The following is a 20158-nucleotide window of genomic DNA, read 5'->3' as shown; positions in this document are numbered from 1 at the left end:
GCTTCTTTAGTGTATTTCCATAGTCTTCATCAGAGTCTAAATCCTTTGGAATGATTCATTATCTAACACTTAGTTCCCTACCCTCAATGTTTGTCCCTACCTGACTGCCACATAAAAATATGTGTGTGTGTGTGTGCATGTGCACACACACACACACGCACAGAGAGACAGACATAGAAGTTAGATCAAGCACTTGCTCTAAGCTCTAGCCACAAAGTCAAAGTGCAAACTCACAACAGTCTTACTTGTACCCTAAGAGAATTGCCATTTTAACATTAAGACTACTATTTGGGATTGTTATTATTGGACTAATATGTCAAGTATATTTGAACATCCACTAAACATCAGTTAAACTGAAGTCATATTAAATTACAAAAAAAAAAATTACATAAGGTAAAAAATCCTGAATCTGAATATAGAAAATCAGGTTTCAAATGCCAGTGGTGTTAAAGCTGTAGTAATTTAGAAAAGGTACTTTGCCTCTCTGGATCCTAAGTTCTTTATTTCTTCCTTGAGAGCCCCCACAAGAATTCTCTAGAAAAAGCAGAATTAAAGAGAGCATGTATGAATATTCCACCTCATTAGTGATCAAAGAAATGGAGTTTGAAGCAATATTGAGAATATATTTTTTCACTTATCAAACTGGAACAGATTTTTTAAAAACCTTAGCACTCAGTGTTAACAGAGGTACATCACAGAACAAGCTTACGTATTGCTCAGCTTCAATAAATTATAGTCTTTCTGGAAAATAGGTTTAGAAAGTTATTAGGAAAAAAAATACAGTTATTAGGAATTTATTTTATTTTTTTAAAGATAATAGGAATTTAAAAGTATTATAGCCAATCTACTTTTATAAATCTACTTTAAATTCTAAAAAGCAATGATGCTAACAGAGATTTCTGAAAAAAAATCAACACAACAATATTTATAAGTCATAAAAATAAAAACAACTTAAACATAAACTTTAGAGTAACTGTGAAAAAATTATGGCTTACCCATATAATAGACTTTTGTATAGATATTTAAATAATATATTTGAAATTTGTATAACAATGCAACAAAAATTCTATTATATCATGTTGGGAATAAAAGCAAGACATGTAATTATTTTCATTACAAATGAAAAAATCAGTAATATATTAATATGATTACCTCTATTTACTGAAATGATTTCAGGTTTTTTGTACTTTTTCGTATTTTCTTTTCTACAATAAATATACACTATACCCAGAGTCCAAAAAGATCAGAGAAGATGTGGAAATGTTGATAAAATGGAGCTGTGAATATCATGGCTTGGGAAATGAAAATAAGTCTTGGGCATATCCAAGGACAAAAAACAAAACAAAACAAAACAAAAACCTCTCATAAATATAAGGTTGCAAATGATTGACTCAATTTTATCTTAGGGCTCAAAGATTTTCCACAAATAGTTTCCAGAAGAAAATGGACAATGCACAATAAAAATAACCAAGAGCAACACAAGGAAAAAAGACAGCAAAAGCATCAGCTAGGAGAATAAAATACAAAAGTAGATTACAAAGACTACACATATTTAAATTATTACATGTAGATAAAATAATAACTAAAATAAAATAACTATTTGTACTATGTTGAAGAAGCAAAAGATAAGCTGTAAATAACTACATCAAAATATCTACATCAAACAGGGAATCATAAAATGACTTAGAAGATTTGGAAGAAAAGCAAATAAAGTTTGGAAATGAATAATTACGTTTGCATCCATCTATGTATCTATGTATCTATCTATCTATGTATGTGTCTATCTATCTACCTACCTATATCTACTGAGAGTGGGAGACCAGTTAAATACAAGAATGTAAGAAATGTTTGCCATATATGACTGATGATTATCTCCTCAAATATTACCTCTGCATTTTTTTAAATCTTCTTTTCCTTTGGAACATCACTTAAAAATGTGGTAGACCTGACTCTTTCTTGCCTGTATATCCCTTCATTTCTCTTTCATTTCACTAATCTTTCATTCATTCTCTGTTGAGCACTACATAATCTGCTATTAAAATCATCCATTTATTTTTTTAATTTCAAGTAAAAATTTGAAGGAAAAGTTAAGTAATTAAATGAATCTAAGGTATTAACTGGACAAGGGCAATGCATATGATGGAAATCCTTTCCTATAACCAGGGCTACATTCCCTCTACATGTGATAAATTGTATTAGTGTTCTCAATTATGCATGGTCTCTCTTTTTAAGAGGATTAGACTTACCATCCTGTTGACATCAGGCTTGGCCATATGACTTGCTTTGTTCAATGGAGTGTGAGCAGAAGAAACACTTATCATCTTCTGGTGGAAACTGGGTAAGAGCTATCGAGTGATCTCACTAATGAATTTGTGCTTACCACAGCAATGTGCCCTAGAAGGATCTGATCCTTCACCCTGAATCTCAGAAGTAAAAAAAAAAAACATGAAGCATAGACACAGCTAAGTTGCAATGCTAGTGAGAGATTAACTTTTATACTTGTATACCACTAAGATGGGGTGGTTGCTTGTTACTGTGGTGTAATCTAATAAATGCTAACCTCACACTCTCTTCTTTTCTTCCAGAGGAGTCTTCTCATTAGCTTCAAATTTTTTTCTCTCCTCTGGTTCTCTTAATAAAATGTAGTAATATTAACAAGTACAATTTTAAGTTATCTTTTGGAAAACAATGTTCCTCTTTTAAAAAGCAGAGGACCGTAGGGGAAGGGAGGGAAAACTGAATGGAAAGAAATCAGAGAGGGAGACAAGCCATGAGAGACTTTGGACTCAGAGAAACAAACTGAGGGTTACAAAAGGGAGGGGGTTGGGGGGTGGGGTACCCGGGTGATGGGTATTAAGGAGGGCATGTGTTGTGATGAGCACTGCATATTAAATGCAACTAATGAATCGTTGAACACTACATCAAAAACTAATGATGTACTACATGTTGGCTAATTGAACATAATAATAAAAATAGTAAAAGTATTTTCAACATACAGATAAATCTTACAAATGTTTCATTCTATCATTTCCAAAGACAAAATGATCACTAAGAAATTTTAACAATCTTCCTATATAATCATCAAATATCATCATTACTCCTTCCCTTCTTTCCTCTTTCCCTCCCTTCAATAATTAACTTTGGATAGCATAGTATGCGTCAGGTACTATTTTTGATGAAGAAAATATGGCCATGGCCTATATCTCCCTCATAGATCTTCTCATTTTTTGAGGGGAGTGAACAAGAGTCAAATATTCACGCAAACAAAATTCCAAATATGGCAAGAGATATGAAGAAGAAAAGTAGGTGTGCCAGACACACACATAATAGAGAAATTGGATTTAACTGGATAGCCAATGAAAAGCTTCTCAGAACTGACTCTTAAACTGTCTTAAGGATAAATGCTGGGAAGAAAGAACAGGAAAAATACTATAGGAAAAAGAAATAGCATAAAGATGCCATATGGGCTGAGGAAAATAGGAGAAGATGAAGTAAGGCCATTGTATTTGAACCAAATAATAAGGGTAAACCAATCTGAAGGGGTATGTGCACCCCAATGTTTATAGCAGTAATGTCCACAATAGCCAAACTATAGAAAGAGGCAAGATGTCCATCAACAGATGAATGGATAAAGAAGATGTGGTATATATATATATGTATATATATATATATACATATATATACACAATGGAATATTATGCAGCCATCAAAAAAAAAAACACTCCGAAATCTTGCCATTTGCAACGATGTGGATGGAACTAGAGGGTATTATGCTAAGCAAAATAAGTCAATCAGAGAAAGACATGTATCATATGATCTCACTGATATGAGGAATTCTTAATCTCAGGAAACAAACTGAGGGTTGCTGGAGTGGTGGGGGGTGGGAGAGATGGGGTGGCTAGGTGATAGACACTGGGGAGGGTATGTGCTATGGTGAGTGCTGTGAATTGTGTAAGACTGATGAATCACAGATCTGTACCTCTGAAACAAATAATGCATTATATGTTAAAAAAATATATAAGATAGTAGGAAGGGAAAAATGAAGGGGGGGAAATCGGAGGGGGAGACAAATCATGAGAGACTATGGACTCTGAGAAACAAACTGAGGGTTCTAGAGGGGAGGGGAGTGAGGGGAGGGTTAACCTGGTGATGGGTATTAAAGAGGGTACATACTGAATGGAGCACTGGGTGTTATATGCAAACAATGAATCATGGAACACTACATCAAAAACTAATGATGTAATGTATGGTGATTAACATAACATAATAAAATAAAATTTTAAAAAAATTGCAAAGGAGACAAAAAAAAAAATAAGGGTAAACCATGTGTGATATGAGACTGCACAGGCAGGTATGTCTGCCTATTCTGGGACCTAGTAGGAGAGTAAGGAGGCATTTTTGTCCCTTCATTCTTGTTAACATTAATGCAGGTATGGAGAGGAAATGATCATACTTATGTTAAAAAGAAAGGAAAGAAAGAATGAAAGAATGAAAGAAAGAAAGAAAGAAAGAAAGAAAGAAAGAAAGAAAGAAAGAAAGAAGAAAGAAAGAAAGAAAGAAAGAAAGAAAGAAAGAAAGAAAGAAAGAAAAAGAAAGAGAAAGAAAGAAAGAAGAAAGAAAAAAAGAAAGGAAGGAAGGAAGGAAGAAAGAAGAAAGAAAGAAAGAAAGAAAGAAAGAGAGAAAGAAAGAACGAACCTACCACAGTGAAGATAATGTATTAGAAAGAGAGCATAATGACTGCAGTAAACTAGCTTTGGAAGTCACTATAAGCTCATGCAAGATACGATGATTGCTTGTACCAGGGTGCTGGTGGAGTAATGAGATAGTTAAAAAGATACTTAGCATGTGGAACATATTTTCTTAACATGTTGAATATGAGGATTGAAATAGAAAAAGGAAGCAAGAAAACCTGTAGGTTTCTGAGCTAAGAAAACTAGCAGTTGCTAGAAAGAATTGAGGGTTGACAAGGACCGCAGAAGCTTAATTAAACATATTTTAATTTAATTTAATTTAATTTTTTAAAAAGATTTTATTTATTTATTTGACAGAGAGAGACACAGCAAGAGAGGGAACACAAGCGGGGGAATGGGAGAGGGAGAAGCAGGCTTCCCACGGAGCAGGGAGCCTGATGTGGGGCTCGATCCCAGGACCCCGGGATCATGACCTGAGCCGAAAGCAGACGCTTAACTGACTGAGCCACCCAGGCACCCCAAAACATATTTTAATTTTAAAGTGTCTTTGAGTATAAGAGGATATGTCAAAAGGAGGTGATAGGAGTGAGCATAAAACTCCTTATTAGATCATTTTTTCACCATTTTGGCATCTCTAAAGGGATTCAGAGTGATTTAAAGAGCAACACCAAGCAACATCTAGGGGCACCTGGGTAGTTCAGTTGGTTAAGCCTCCGGCTCTTGATTTCATCTCAGGTCGTGATTTCAGGGTTGTTAGATTAAGCCCCGTGTCAGGCTCTGCTCTGGGAGTGGAGCCTACTTAAGATTCTCTCTCTCCCTCTCCCTCTGCTCCCCGCTCCCACACTAAAAAAAAAAAAAAAAAACTAAAAAAAAAAAAATTTAAGCTAATGATAAACACAAACACCACCATACCATCCCAGGAGGATAAAATGAAGAGATGTATTATATTTAACATATTGGATATATCAAAATAAAAATTGTATTTCCACAATTACCTGTCATTGATTAAACCTGCTACAGTTTCAATATCAATTTCGAGTCTTCTGTTTTCTTCTGTCAATTGAGTATTTGCAATTGAAATATCTGAAAAGTCTTTTGCAATATTAGAAAGCTCAATATCCCATGATTTTTTCTTTAAGAAAAGAATAAGAGAATCATTTATACATGTCTTGTATCTCAGAAAGAAAAAACATGTATAATAATGAAATTACTTTTACTTGCATGAGTTAGAATTTAGGAATAGAGAATAGAACTCTAGGGAGAAGGAGGGAAAGGTCAACTTACTGTGGCATAATAATTATTAAGTACATCCAGATACTCCTGTTCATTACTTTTTCTCTTCCAGGATAGTTGATCATAAATTTTTTTCAAATCATCTAGCTAAGAAAAAATATACAGAAAAAAATAAACAAATTATGAAGCTTCCCATTCTTTTTTAAAGAAAGAAATATATTTTAAATTATGTAGCTATCATAACTTAATAAATGTTGATTAAAATAGTATAACGCCATAGGTTGTTGCCATTTATAAAAATTGATGCAAGATTCTGAATAGAATATAGCAAATTAAGTCTAACAGTGCACAAATAATTAATCAGAATAAAATAGAATGTATTTTAGTTATGCTGTAAGAATTGATAAAAATTAGAAAATTTAAATCATAATTCATCACATTAAAAAATTAAGGAAAAAATAATACGAATATGGTCAACACTCTAGAGAACAGCTATGAGATAAATTCACTATCTAGTTTCAATAATTTTTAAACTAGTACAAGGAAAAACTACACAAATACAATAAGAATAGAAAATACCAAAATAAATCATAAAATGCTGAATGCACACCCACTGAACTCAAGAATGAGACTAGATTATCTCTTATCACCATTATTATTAATCATGTTTTGTGGAAGTTTAATTAAATGCAATTGGATAATAAAACCAAAAGTTATTATAATGTTGAATATGAATAGATAATACATCTTCAACTTTAGATATGATTGAACACTTTGAAAAACTTCAGAAGATTTTATTTAAAATTACAATAAACGACTTTGGTAAAATGGCTGGTAAAAGCATAAGGAAATTAATAGCTTTTAACCGTAACAGTAATAATCTGTTTAAAAACATAGTGACAATACTTAAAAACTTTGGTCAAAAAATATTAAATATTTGGGAATAAATTAAACATAAAAGGGAAGACCTATATAAAGCAAACACAAATTCTTATTTAAAAGCTTAAATCAAGACCCACATGAAAAGAATGATAAGCCATGCAAAGGTTTAATAGAATATACTGTCAGTTACACGGTTATTTAAACAATTATTTAAAAAAGGAAACTACTGTTATTGGAAGTTAAAAATCCAGTATCATATGCCATAAAGGGAAGCAACTTTAAAAATAAATAAAAACATTTTATGAAATAATATAAAAATAAAATACAAGTAGTATTAAATATATTCAACTTACCAAGAAAATACTAAATATATTTTTCTTAGAATTATGGTCAGTAATTAAAGAAATATTTGGATTGCTGTTGTATTTTGAAGATGAGTACTTCAATGAATTACAATTTATCTGTATATTTAATAAATGTCCCATATAACTGGACATTATATTTCCAACCCAAATAAAAATAAGTTTTTTATAATTTTTAGTTTCAAGAAGCCTTTGAAATATCTTCCAGAATTGTTCTTCAGAAACTATCCAATTACTAAGTGATGTACAAGCTTTCTTACCCACTCATTACTATCATTGTTTGGGAAATAATCATGAAAAAACTATCAGTCAAGTTTTTCAGATAGTGCAACATACTTTAGATAAAGTTGTAACCAAATTACTCAGACAATGAGACATTTCCACCTTGACGTAATTAAAAGGTATATTCTATGGCTTCAGTTTTGCTGGATTTTTTTCTTCAGAGTGCTTCACCTATTAGAGTTCTGTTAGGACATTTTATGTTTTTGAATGAGAAAATACCTTTGTAAAATATCCTAATTTTTGATGTAGTTCTCATTCATAAAGTCATCTAGAAGCCTGAATTTTTCACTGAGGAATACTTGAAGCCCTTTTTATAAATTAATAGGGAGTGAGTTTATTAAAAAGCACATATTAAAGAATAATGGTTGATCATTCGTTTACAAATCTGAGGGCACATGTGAGTATTGGGTGGCTTTAACTAATCTGATGAATAATTTTTAAAATTTCATGAAATACTTCTCCTAAAATCCCTGCATCACTTTGCAATGGCTTGAATATGACTATTCATGAGTATAACAGTGGGTGGATTTGCCTTTTTGGCAATTTTTTTAATATATGTAATTAGTTACTTTCTTTCATCTGGCTATGGTGTTAGCATTATATGTGCTTAATCAAAAACATGGATTCCAGGACTTACCACTGTTTCTCGAGAAGTTGTCAATACATTTATATTTTCTTTATCTGTACACATTAGCAAAGAATTCACAGTATGAATGGATTCATCACTTTGCAGTGAATTCTAACAACTTTTATACTAGAAATCATAATTACTTCTTTACATATTTGGTTATCTCTATAAGTAAAAGATGAATTGTTATTTGACATGGGCATTTAATGAATCATTTTGTTTTTTATATCCCTGAATCTCCCTGTCACCTGATAGCAGGCTTGATAAATGTCTTACTAACTGCTTCAGCAGATCTGGACTCTGAAGTTAATTGTAATGCTAAAAACATAATTCTAAAGTCTCAGCATTTTCATTTTGTGTCACTCTGTACATACACTTGAGTATCCGTCTATTTTAAAATTTTGGTAGGCTTTCTATTTTTTGTGCTTCAACATGACAATTGTGGATTATTTAATAATTATGACCATTGTGACTAATCTTAGAATACATAACAAAGTAGATTTGTTTTCTTCACCAGTTCATAAAATCCAAAAATCTAACAAAAATCAAATTCTTCCCACACTAATCTTTCTTTGCTGCTTGTAAACATTAGTAAAGGATCTTTAGGAAATACTTTATTTTGGTCTTCATACCTATCTAAAGACATGTTACTGATTCTATTACATTCTTCACTAGTGTCTTTACTTTTACACTTAAACATCCATAATTTTTTTTTTTTTTTAAGAGAGAGAGCATGCATGCCTGAGCAGGGGGATAGGGGCAGAGGGAGAGGGAGACAGAGAATCTTAAGCAGGCTCCACCCCACCCAGTGTGGAGTGTGACTCAAGGCTGGATGTCAGGACCCTGAGATCATGACCTGAGCCGAAATCAAGTGGTGCAGGCTTAACCGAATGAGCCACCCAGATGCCCCAAACATCCGTATATTTAACCACTAATCTAGGACTGAATCTATAGAAGTACAAAAATCATAAACAGGCCCCAAACCAGTTTCTAATGTACTTTCTAGATTAGATGTGGTAGCTCTGATGCCTAAAATTATACATACTTCATATGCCAAACAGTTGTCAATCTTTAAGAAGTAGATTTTCCAGTGCATTTTCCAATAAAAAGAAAAGATAAACATGAAAATTCAGTGTCTTAAGGTCAAAATTAATGGTCTGTACTACCATGCCACTGATAGGTGTTTGTTGGCAGGCTCAGGAAGTGAAGTTATGAAATGCTCATGGGCACACCTTAAGTACTACAGTATAATTCTTACAACCTGCAATTTTTGAATAAGTACCATTATTTTAGCCCTGCCCTAAGCAATAAAATCCATGGAACCACACATGAAATCACTGTGTGCTAACTGCTTTCTTAATATAAATGATAATAAACACATAACTTTGAAAATGCTCATCATTGGAATATCTAAAATTATGTAGATGTCATGAATAGTAATCTTTGCAAGTAAAAAAAGAAGAGGAAATTTGAATGGCTAATAAAAACAAAATGAAAATGAATTTTACTTCACCTCCAGGCAGGAAAACGAAAATTAATCCAACACTTCTTTACCCAATAATTAAGTTGGTATGATTTTAAAACACCTACAGTGTTGGGAAAAGTGAGAAATCAGGTATTTGTATTGCTCATATACACATATATACGCACAAATATACATACCAAACTTTTCAGAACATATTTTAGTAATATCTATCTTGAAAAGTACACTTAGTTCTGACACGACAATCCAAATCTGGAGAATTCAGTGCATACAAAGAACCAGCACATAAAACCAGCCTACATAAAGTTATTAATTTTAATATTGTTAGTAGTGGTTAATAACGGTTTTCATTCTGAATTTATTTGAAAGGTAAATAATTGAGTAAGTTGTAGTTGAGGTGAATAAAGTGTAATTAATGGCTCAATCAATGAACCTCCTTTGCAACTTCCTTCTAATATGCTTTCTTGTGTATCAGAGCCCAGGACAGAAAAAGAACAGAAAAGAAGGCAGGGAGGCAGGGAGGCAGTTTCTACTCTTATTTGTGAAATTGTTCAAGATGCAAATTAGTTTCAACCAATAGGAGATACAGACATGCATATTGTGGAAAGCAAAACTGAGGTAAAAGCCATCTTCCCGATTCTTGGTTGCTTTCTCCAATTTAATTTTGCTTGCTCTCTATTGGCAAGTAAGGTCATGAGGTGTGAATATTGTCTAGCTGTGGTTTAGTGTCCATCCACTAGCTGTGGGTGTCCCAGCTTTCTGATCCAAGGAGCAGGCATACACTCAATACAGGTCCAGAGGCAGCCTCAGATGGCATAGTTCCTCTACTGGTCAATTTGGGAAACACTCCTGGAAAGTCTAGCCTACAGGTCTCTTGGCCAACTTTGCAAATTTGTTGAAATCTCTAAATCCCTTTTTAAATGAATGATACCCTTTATATGTATTCTCCTTTAATCAACACGTTAACCCCTAAATCCCTGTCTTGCAGATTTTTAACATATTAAATTAACATACACCTAGTTGTTCAAATGAGAAAACTGAATCTCAAAAGGGTGTAATGTGGAGGTCACAACTGGAACGTGGAGGAGAAATTTGAGTCTGATTCTCTGTGACAGCCTCTAACACAACATTCTAAATAAAGTGACTTAAAAATTCTCAACCTTACTAATCAGAGAAATGAAAATTTAAAACTACAGAGGGATAAATCCTCCAAAAGAACTATAATTAAAAATAAATAAAAGATAATATTAGATGATGGTGTTAATCTGAGGCTGGAACTCTCATACATGATGGTCTGAGTAGGAAAAATGTATAACTATCCTGGAAAAATTTTTTGGCATTATCTACTAAAACTGAACAGATGGGGTTTTTTGGCCTAGCAATTCCCAACATAAATTAATACACAGTTCCAATGCATATTTCAACTGCCTTCGTCTGAAAAACTAGAAGGACTGAATATCATAAACTGGAACAGGGAAAACTGCAGGTTTACAGAGACGTTGGATATCTAAAGTTCAATTTTGGAAAAGGTAAGCTTGACATACCAACTAGACACCTAAATGGAGATTGAGTTGTCAGTTACATATACATAAAGCTTATTCTAAAAGACTAAGCCCTGGGATTCTCAAATGTTTGTGGAGTTTGGGGAAATATAGAGAAACCAGCGAAGGAAACTGAAAGCAAGGTTCCAGAAGAGTAAAAAGGAACAAGAATAATGTGTTAGAAACCAAGAGAAAACGTTTCCAGAGATAAGGGTATAATCAACTTGGTTAAGTGCTACATATAAGTTAATTAAAATAAGGACAAAGAAACAATGATTAGATTTCACAATGTGGAAATCACTGTTGACCTATATCAGAGATACTCTGGTTGAATGGTGAGGGCAAAAAAGAAAATTAGAATGCTTCTAAGATAGGGTGAGAGATACTATAACCAAATAAGATTTATTACAATAACGCAAGGTTCAACATTAGGAAACCCATCAATACAATTACAATACAACTATATTTATACATATAAGAGAAAATATTACATGAGCATCTCCCTAGATGCAAAAAAGAATCTTGACAAAATTTGAAACCTGTTCCCAATTAAAAAAATATTCAATAAATTGAAACTGATATTTTCTTAACATGACAAAATATATATTGACGCCTAAGTCAGACTCTTATTTAAGGGAAAAAAAACTAGCACCAATCCCATCAAGGGAAGACTATAGCAAGGATGCCAATGATCTCTACTACCATTTAATATCGTACTGGATGCATTAACCAGTGTAATCAGATAAGAGATAACAATTAAAAGACATAAAAATAGTGAAGGGATTGGGGCGCTTAGGTGGCTTAGTCGTTAAGCATCTGCCTTTGGCTTGGGTCATGATCCCAGTGTCCTGGGATCGAGCCCTGCGTCGGGCTCCCTGCTCAGCGGGAAGCCTGCTTCTCCCTCTCCCACTCCCCCTGCTTGTGTTCCCTCTCTCTCACTGCCTCTCTGTCAAATAAATAAAAAATCTTAAAAAAAATTGTGAAGGGATAATAATATCTATATTTACAGTTGAAATAATAGCACCCTTGGAAAATCCAAAATAAACAATGATAAAACAAATAATTTTAAAATCAATAAATTAGTATAATATGATTTAGCATTATTGATTTCAGATACCTAAATATAACCAGTAATGATAATTAATGAAAGAGAAAATCTCCAATTAATGTGCAATGAAATAACTAATTAGGCATAAACTTATGAAAAATATTGAAACCCTATATGAGGAAAACTTTTGAAAAATTTCCTAAAAGACACAAAAGGAGAACTGAACAAATAGAATGGTATCATCTTACTGGCTTAAAATAATACATATTTGTTATATCATAGTTCTGCAGAACAGAATGCTGGTGGGCTAAGTGAATAGCCTGTTTAGGGTCTCACAGCTGAAACGAAGGTTTCAGCTGGCCTGGGTTCTTCTGCAGAGACTCTAGGGAATGAGCCACTGCTAATCTCATCAAGATTGTAGGCAGAATTCATTTTCCTTTCACATTTTTTATATGGCCCACTCCATTTTAAAGTCAGCAATGGCTGGTTGAATGCTTCTCATGTTCTGTGTCTCTCTGACTCCACCTTCTGCTACATTTCCCTGACTTTTTCTATCCTCAGCCAAGAGGAAGAATAATCTTCTTTAGCTCTCAATTGCACCCTCTGGAATTTTATCCACACTCTCAATTCTTGGATCCACCTTCAGGACTCTTGGTTTCACCATTTGAGTCATCCTACCTTTTTCATGAAAGATAGCACATGTTTGCAGGTGGATAATTTTATCAACCAGCTTCCTGCCAGCAGAATCATGAGATCCAACAGCTTTCTTTTATACACTGTTGGCCTCTTTCAGTATTTTGCTGATATGAAATTCACAACATGTGGGTCTCCCATGTATAATAGTGATGCAGTCATTCATTCATTCATTCATTCATATATATGTGTATATATATACACATATGTATGCATGTATACATATCTATGTATTTATATATCTTATATGTATGCATATGTATGTTTATGTGTATGTGTGCATGTGTCTGTGTTTGTGTGTGTATTCCATTACATAGTGGGGACATGTCTAAAATATTTCTTAGATAATCACTTGTCTATTTTTGGTTACACTGCTAATAGTTGAGGGGCAATATCCTTATGTGTCCTTCTAGATTAAGGAACATGTGAATTACTTCAATTAAAAAAGAATTTCAATTAAAACTGATTAATATTTGTAAATTATACCCAAATATATAAACTTAAATTCTAGTAGTGACATAGAATATAGGTTTTTTCCCCCAACATATATAAAACCACCTCTACAACTAGAAAATGATTGAATTCATAACCTTAAAGCATTTTTATCATTTAAAGAATACTAATGAAAGTAACCAATATTTACAGTACTTAATATAGAGTTACTCTCTCTAAGAGAACTGTGAAATACAAGAAATCCAGCAGGTAGTCTCATCTAAAAGTTAATCATAAGGTACCAAATGCATACAAAATTATTTATTATGAGAATAACTTTTCTTAGCTGTCCATTTCACTCAAATCAATTGTAAAATTTCTAAAATCTATCTCTTTTACAACATAGATAATGTTTGCTTAAGACAAAGTCAAGGAATTTTTATTTTAAAGAATAAATCACAGACCTGTACTTCTGAAACAAATATTATATGTTAAAAAAAAAAAGATAGTAGGAAGGGAAAAATGAAGGGGGGGAAATTGGAAGGGGAGACGAACCATGAGAGATTATGGACTCTGAGAAACAAACTGAGGGTTCTAGAGGGGAGGGCGGTGGGGGGATGGGTTAACCTGGTGATGGGTATTAAAGAGGGCATGTATTGAATGGAGCACTGGGTATTATACGCAAACAATGAATCATGGAACACTACATCAAAAACTAATGATGTAATGTATGGTGATTAACATAATAAAATAAAATTTAAAAAAATCAAAAAGTAGAGTACTATAAATATCAGCCCTGTAAATTTACAGCATTGAAGAAATTAGAAAAAATAGGAATAACAGATTACAATCCTAAACATGAAAAAATTCAATGTAATGAAAGTTAACAAAAATCAGCTTTAAAAGTCAAACTTGTAAAATATGTTTACAAAGAATAATGTGAGCAAGTCTTCCACAAAAATAAATATAAATAGTAAACATATGGGGGAAAAAATGAATTAGTAAATTAAATCACAAATGATATTGAGGAGGGAAAAACCCTCTATACTTATAATGAAAACACCAAGAATTGTTATGTAGTGTGGTTTTAAAGTTTTTTAAAATTGTATTTTTTAAAAGTTAACATGTGCATAAAAGGAAACTGCAAAACACAAGAAGCAAAGAACAAAGTCATCTGTAATCACAAGCAGTTTACAGTCTGACTTCTAGGTCCTACGTGTGTATCTATATAACTAAGCATTTTAATGTAATTAAGAGCATACAGTTACGTATCGTGCTTTTTTACACAACATGAATATTTACCATTTCAAAGTCCCCAAACTAAGAGTATTTTGATAACCAAGAATACACTACACCAACTCAATCTGAAAGAAAAAAAATGTAATCCTGCCCTACTTGGTGACAAAAATGTCATAAAAGACAAAAATGGCAACAGGCCTCTAGGTAAAGATATTGGCAAAATTCAGTTAAAATAATTCATTCTCTTCATGTTCAATTAAAAATGAGATATAAAGTAATCGAGTACACAAAGTATAATGCTTCTGAAAGAATTCATTATTCAATCTATACTATTAGCAAAGAGCTATGTTGCCATTGAATCACTTAGTATCTTCCTATAGTGTAGCCAAAAGCAATGTACACACATTAACAGTTATCATTTAAATGTAAATATGAACACACCCACATACATCTCTCCCTCTATACTTCCTTCTGCCCCTCTGCTGCCAACCTAATAAGTCCTAACATACATTTCTCAGAGATAGTTTAACAATTCCATGCTCAAGATGCTTCTTTCCTATCAATTATAACAAAAAGAAACTTATAAATTGGTTAATTAAATAGCTGTACATTTTATCATACATTGCACCTCAGGATATCTGAAAAACCTAGATGTTACAAATAATGAACCTTGTCCACAATCAACACAGGAACTTTACAAAGACACATATACAGACCTATGGTTATAACTTAAAACTGTCTTCTAGATATAGAGATACTAGTAAAAAGCCCTTCCCGTCACCCTTCATTTGCTCCCTCCACCATTTCAATGACTAAGTACAGGAATACATCTAGCTCCAAGAGGTGGATTAACAGACACCTCAGAACAGTCCTAAAAACTAACAAAAGGACATTTATTGTAACAGGACTATTTTACCACCCCTACTTTTTATATACTTTGGACATTAGGACTTGTTTATCCTTTAATACACAGCAATGTTAACTACAATGCACTTACATAACGATGGTTATTAGACAGTCTGAACTTGGCTAAAGACTCATGGGCACAGAACGCTTCTCTCCTCATTCCCTTCCCTGCCCACCCCACAACCCGTGAACAGTCATACTCTCCAAGACATCAAGTTTAACAATTCCATTCCCGAAATACAACCATTCTTATGAATTAACAGAATACTTAAAGGGTGTTACTTTAATTCTCTACCTTTAACATATATGCACCTTTAAACATCTAGAAGACTAGATGTTTCAAGTAAGGATTTATTTAAAGTTTGCCCACTATATAGACAGCAGCATTGAAGGAACCCTCCCTCTTCTCACCTCTATCAACCCAGGAGAAAGTATAGTATCTGTAATGCTTAGAGGGAATTTTAACAATTTCACTTCCTCTAGTTGTTTGCAGAACAATCTTTTTTTTTTTTTTTAAAGGTTTATTTATTTGACAGAGAGAGACACAGCGAGAGAGGGAACACAAGCAGGGCGAGTGGGAGAGGGAGAAGCAGGCTTCCCGCGGGGCAGGGAGCCCGATGCAGGGCTTGATCCCAGGACCCTGGTATCATGACCTGAGCCAAAGGCAAATGCTTAACGACTGAGCCACCCAGACGCCCCCATCCTGGTAATTTTCTTGCACCAATGTTAATGTTTAAGTTTTAGAAATACCATAGCTTTGATTATAATACTTAAAAACTGAAAACATCCTAAACGTTCGATAATAAAGTTCTAAGAAACTCTCAATTATTAAAATTACATTGTAAAATATAATTTTGAGTAAGTTTTTATATAAGGAGAAACATGTCATCAATTACTGTATGCATATGATAATATAGTTTTTAAATATAGCACAAAGCCTGTTTATGCAAAACAAATATTAGCAGTGACCACATCTGGATAGTGAAGTCATAGATCAATATTTTCTTCTACTCACATGAGTATATTCTAAACTCTGAGGTATGAACATTAAATATTTGTGTTATTCAAAAAGTGCCTTAAAGAAATGTTAGCTAATAGTTTGTGTAATGAATCCTACCAAATTTTCTGAGAGTTTTAAGGAAGAAAATAGGATCCCTTATTAGTAATTTCAATGTAGTGTGGTAGTGAAAACTCACTGGAAATTATTTGAAGTGGAAATGCAGGAGAGAAATGAGTGAATGCAGAAAATCCTTTCAAGAACTTTTGCTTCAAAGTGTAACAAGAAATGCAACTGTAGCTCTTAGGGAAAGATTTAAAAACAACAAAAAACATTAAGCATTCGAAACAGAGAAGTGAAAGGTAAAAAGGAATAGAATAAGCCTAAAGGAATAAGAAGAAAATAAATCCTAACTATAATAGCAAACATTAATATTTTAGAAGTTGGAAATTATAGAGTTATGAAATCTAAGGGCACCTCTTATTTTTTATTCCACTTATAAAAACTTGAAAATCTAATTTAAAAAGTGAAAAATACATATACAATTAATTAGAAGTAAGAGATAAAAGTATAAGAGAGCATTCTATATCATATCATAATAATTTCAAAATCTTAATCCACTTGGATTATTTCTAGGGCCATTAAAAATTGTAAATTAACCTTAAGAAGAAACCTATATAACCTGGTAAGACCAATCATGTGATGAAATAAAACAACTGTCCATGACAAATAAAATAATAATGCAAACAATTAAAAAATATCAAAGCACGAGAGTTATATTTTCACTAAGGGTTTTATCTAACTTTCAAGAAAAAGTTATTTAAATCCATATTAATTCCTTAGGTAATAAGAAAGGAAGAAAAGCTTCACAATTCATTTTTTAAAGCTAGTATAATCCTGATAAGAAAATCTATCAAATATAGCACAAATTAAGAACACTGGAATACAGACTAACTTATGAATATGGATGCAAAATCTTAAATAAAATACTTGCAAATCAAACTCAGCAGTAAATTAAAGGAACAATAAACCATAACCAAGCAGAGTCATCTCAAGAATTTTAAAAAGATTTAATATTAATATAATACATCACTTCAATAGGTCAAACGAGAAACTCTTTAGAATCTTCACAGATGCTCACAAAGCAACATCTATTCCTGGTAAACAGTTTTTATAACCTGAGTATATTTTTTAAATCTTTAACATGATAATGAGCATATATTTGAAATCAACACTTAGATAACATTAAAGACTTCTTTAAAATAAGAAATGAAATAAAGTCAATTTCACAGATTTTTAAAATATTTTAGAAATGTTCCACACTGATTGAAATCTCATGATGAAAAATTAGCAATATGTACTTTTATATATATTATCACATTTTATCCATATTATTTTATTGAATATTTTATTTTTATTTATTTTTATTTTAAGATTTTATTTATTTATTTGACAGAGAGAGAGACACAGCGAGAGAGGGAACACAAGCAGGGGGAGTGAGAGAGGGAGAAGCAGATTCCCGCTGAGAGGGAGCCTGATGCGGGGCTGACCTGAGCCGAAGGCAGACTCTTAACGACTGAGCCACCCAGGTGCCCCTTTTATTGAATATTTTATAATGAAGGAATATCAAAAAATTGCATTGCAGTTGGCTCTACCACTTAACAGCTTTGTGTCCATGAAGAATTTATTCTGGCTCTTTAGACTAGTTTCTTATTTGGTGGTAGTAATAATTATGCACATGATTAGTAATAATTATTGGCTTACCTTTTTTTTTAAGAAATAAATTGCTTAATTCATAACATTTTAAGGTAAAATATGAATCAAAAAGCAGAATTTGCTAGATGTTTTGTGGTATCAGGATTTATACTCTATAGTACATAGACCAATAAGGTAGTAATAAATAATATATTTCTACTAACAAAATCAATATCCAAAAATGAAAACATAAACATAAAACATAAAACATAAACATAAAACATAGTATATATACAAAAGCAATTCACTTATTTACAACCTTTATCTGCAATCTGATTTTTTAAAAAAAGTTTTGTGTACCTGCTACTGCTTAGTAAAATATGAAAATCACAAAGGATTTCTAAATCTTTAAAAGCCATTTTTTATTATCTAATGAAATGACTGGATAAAATGAAATATAGATGGCTGTTTTTTTAATATCACAAGAAACTAAGAGTTACAGATGATGAAATTATGTTCTAAAAAATTATGAACTATGGTAGTAGTAGACTTCAAAGAAAACATGAGAAAATTTATAGGAAATCTGTACTTTAACATTTAAAAAGAATTTGATTTTGACAATATTTTTAAAGTACTTAACCAATTTCAAGATGTTTTCTGGCATAGAAAGGAGAAGGAAAAATGTGTTTTCATAGATACAATTCCAACACAAATTAGAAAAAAGTGTATGTTAATGAAGTAAAGACTAAATTGGAAGCATGATATGCCTGGAAATTTTAAAAAATCAGTTAGGTTGTATGTGCAATTAGGCAGCACAAATCTTTTACTTTTCTCTTGAGCTAGAAGTTTCAACTGCATACCAAAAAATAATGCATGGAAGTGATGCACATCATTGCTTTTAATTGAGTGCTTAACATGCGCTCTTTGAAAACCTAGTTAAAAGGTTTTTATAATGAGCAAAATGTAGAAAAAAATTAATATATCTAAACTTCATCATGTTCTGATCTTCCCCAGGAAGTATGATAGACCCCAAATGATTTCTATAATTGAAAAATATTACTAACCTTATAAAATATGTTCATAATATCTCATCAAAAATAACATCTTGTTAGGAAGGGCCATACTTGCTATTTTAGAGATGATCAAAGAAATAAAAAACTGATTGTAGGCTTAGTGAATGAATTTTCCATTTCTGAAGATATTTTGTTAACAATGATATTCTTTAAGATGACAAATTTCAGCATGATTAGGAAATTGAGAACATAATTATTTGACAACACTATATAATATTTTAAAAATTTTTATTGGTTGTGCTGTATTTTCCTGATGCTTATAGTAGTCCCTGGAAAGAAATTATACATAAGAAAGTACATGCACCATTTTAAATCTTCACGGATTATGTGAATGTATGCACTATACACTCCACATCCCACAAAATTCTTTCCAAGCTCACAAGGTGATACATTTCTTTTTCTCCATTTATTCCTCCTTCTTTCTTTCCTTTCCTTCTTCCTTCCTCCTATCTTCCCTTCCTTCTTTCCTTCCTCCCTCCCGGCCTCCCTCCCCTTCCCTTCACTTCCTTTCCTTTCTCTCCCCTTCCTTCTTTTCTTTCATTTATTCACTGGTTAACTCACTCATTCAAAAGCCTGAAATGCCTTTTCTTGAGTGCCTAATATGGCATATCATTGAATACCTAATATAGGACAGACACTGTGCGTGTTACACAGAGGAAACAAAAATCACAATGCATCTACTATCCTTAAAAACCTTATAGTCTAAAAAGTAGAAGACAGGTAATCACGACTTCAGTAGTGTTGTAAGTACTTGTATGGAGCTAAACATAGAGTGCAATTAGTGGCCAAAGCAGACAGAAGAAAGTGAAGAGACTGTTTCACCAAGGATTTTACCTCTTCCAAGTTGAAGTTTAAAATGAGAGGATTCATAGGGTGCCTGGGTGGCTCAGTTGGTTAAGCATCTGACTCTTGATTTTGGCTCAGGTCATGATCTCAAGGTCCTGAGACTGAGCTACAACCCCCCCCCCCTCCC

At 32.6% G+C, this 20158-nt stretch overlaps 1 protein-coding gene across 1 annotated transcript in view; it reads right to left on the bottom strand.

Moving 5' to 3' along the window:
• The window catches only part of CCDC178 (coiled-coil domain containing 178), a 398973-nt gene that overhangs the window by 285674 nt on the left and 93141 nt on the right, over positions 1-20158 (bottom strand). The window contains exons 10-11 of the mRNA XM_044921257.1: positions 5976-6071; positions 5687-5823 (exon numbers count right to left, since the gene is read on the bottom strand). Of these exons, the coding sequence (XP_044777192.1) occupies positions 5687-5823; positions 5976-6071 (233 nt within the window). The remainder of the gene's footprint in view (positions 1-5686; positions 5824-5975; positions 6072-20158) is intronic.

The sequence above is a fragment of the Neomonachus schauinslandi genome, chromosome 14 (assembly GCF_002201575.2).
Source record: "Neomonachus schauinslandi chromosome 14, ASM220157v2, whole genome shotgun sequence".
Classification (NCBI taxonomy): domain Eukaryota; kingdom Metazoa; phylum Chordata; class Mammalia; order Carnivora; family Phocidae; genus Neomonachus; species Neomonachus schauinslandi.
Note: the sequence above shows the minus strand (reverse complement) of the source record. Positions and strands in the feature narration are given on the sequence as shown.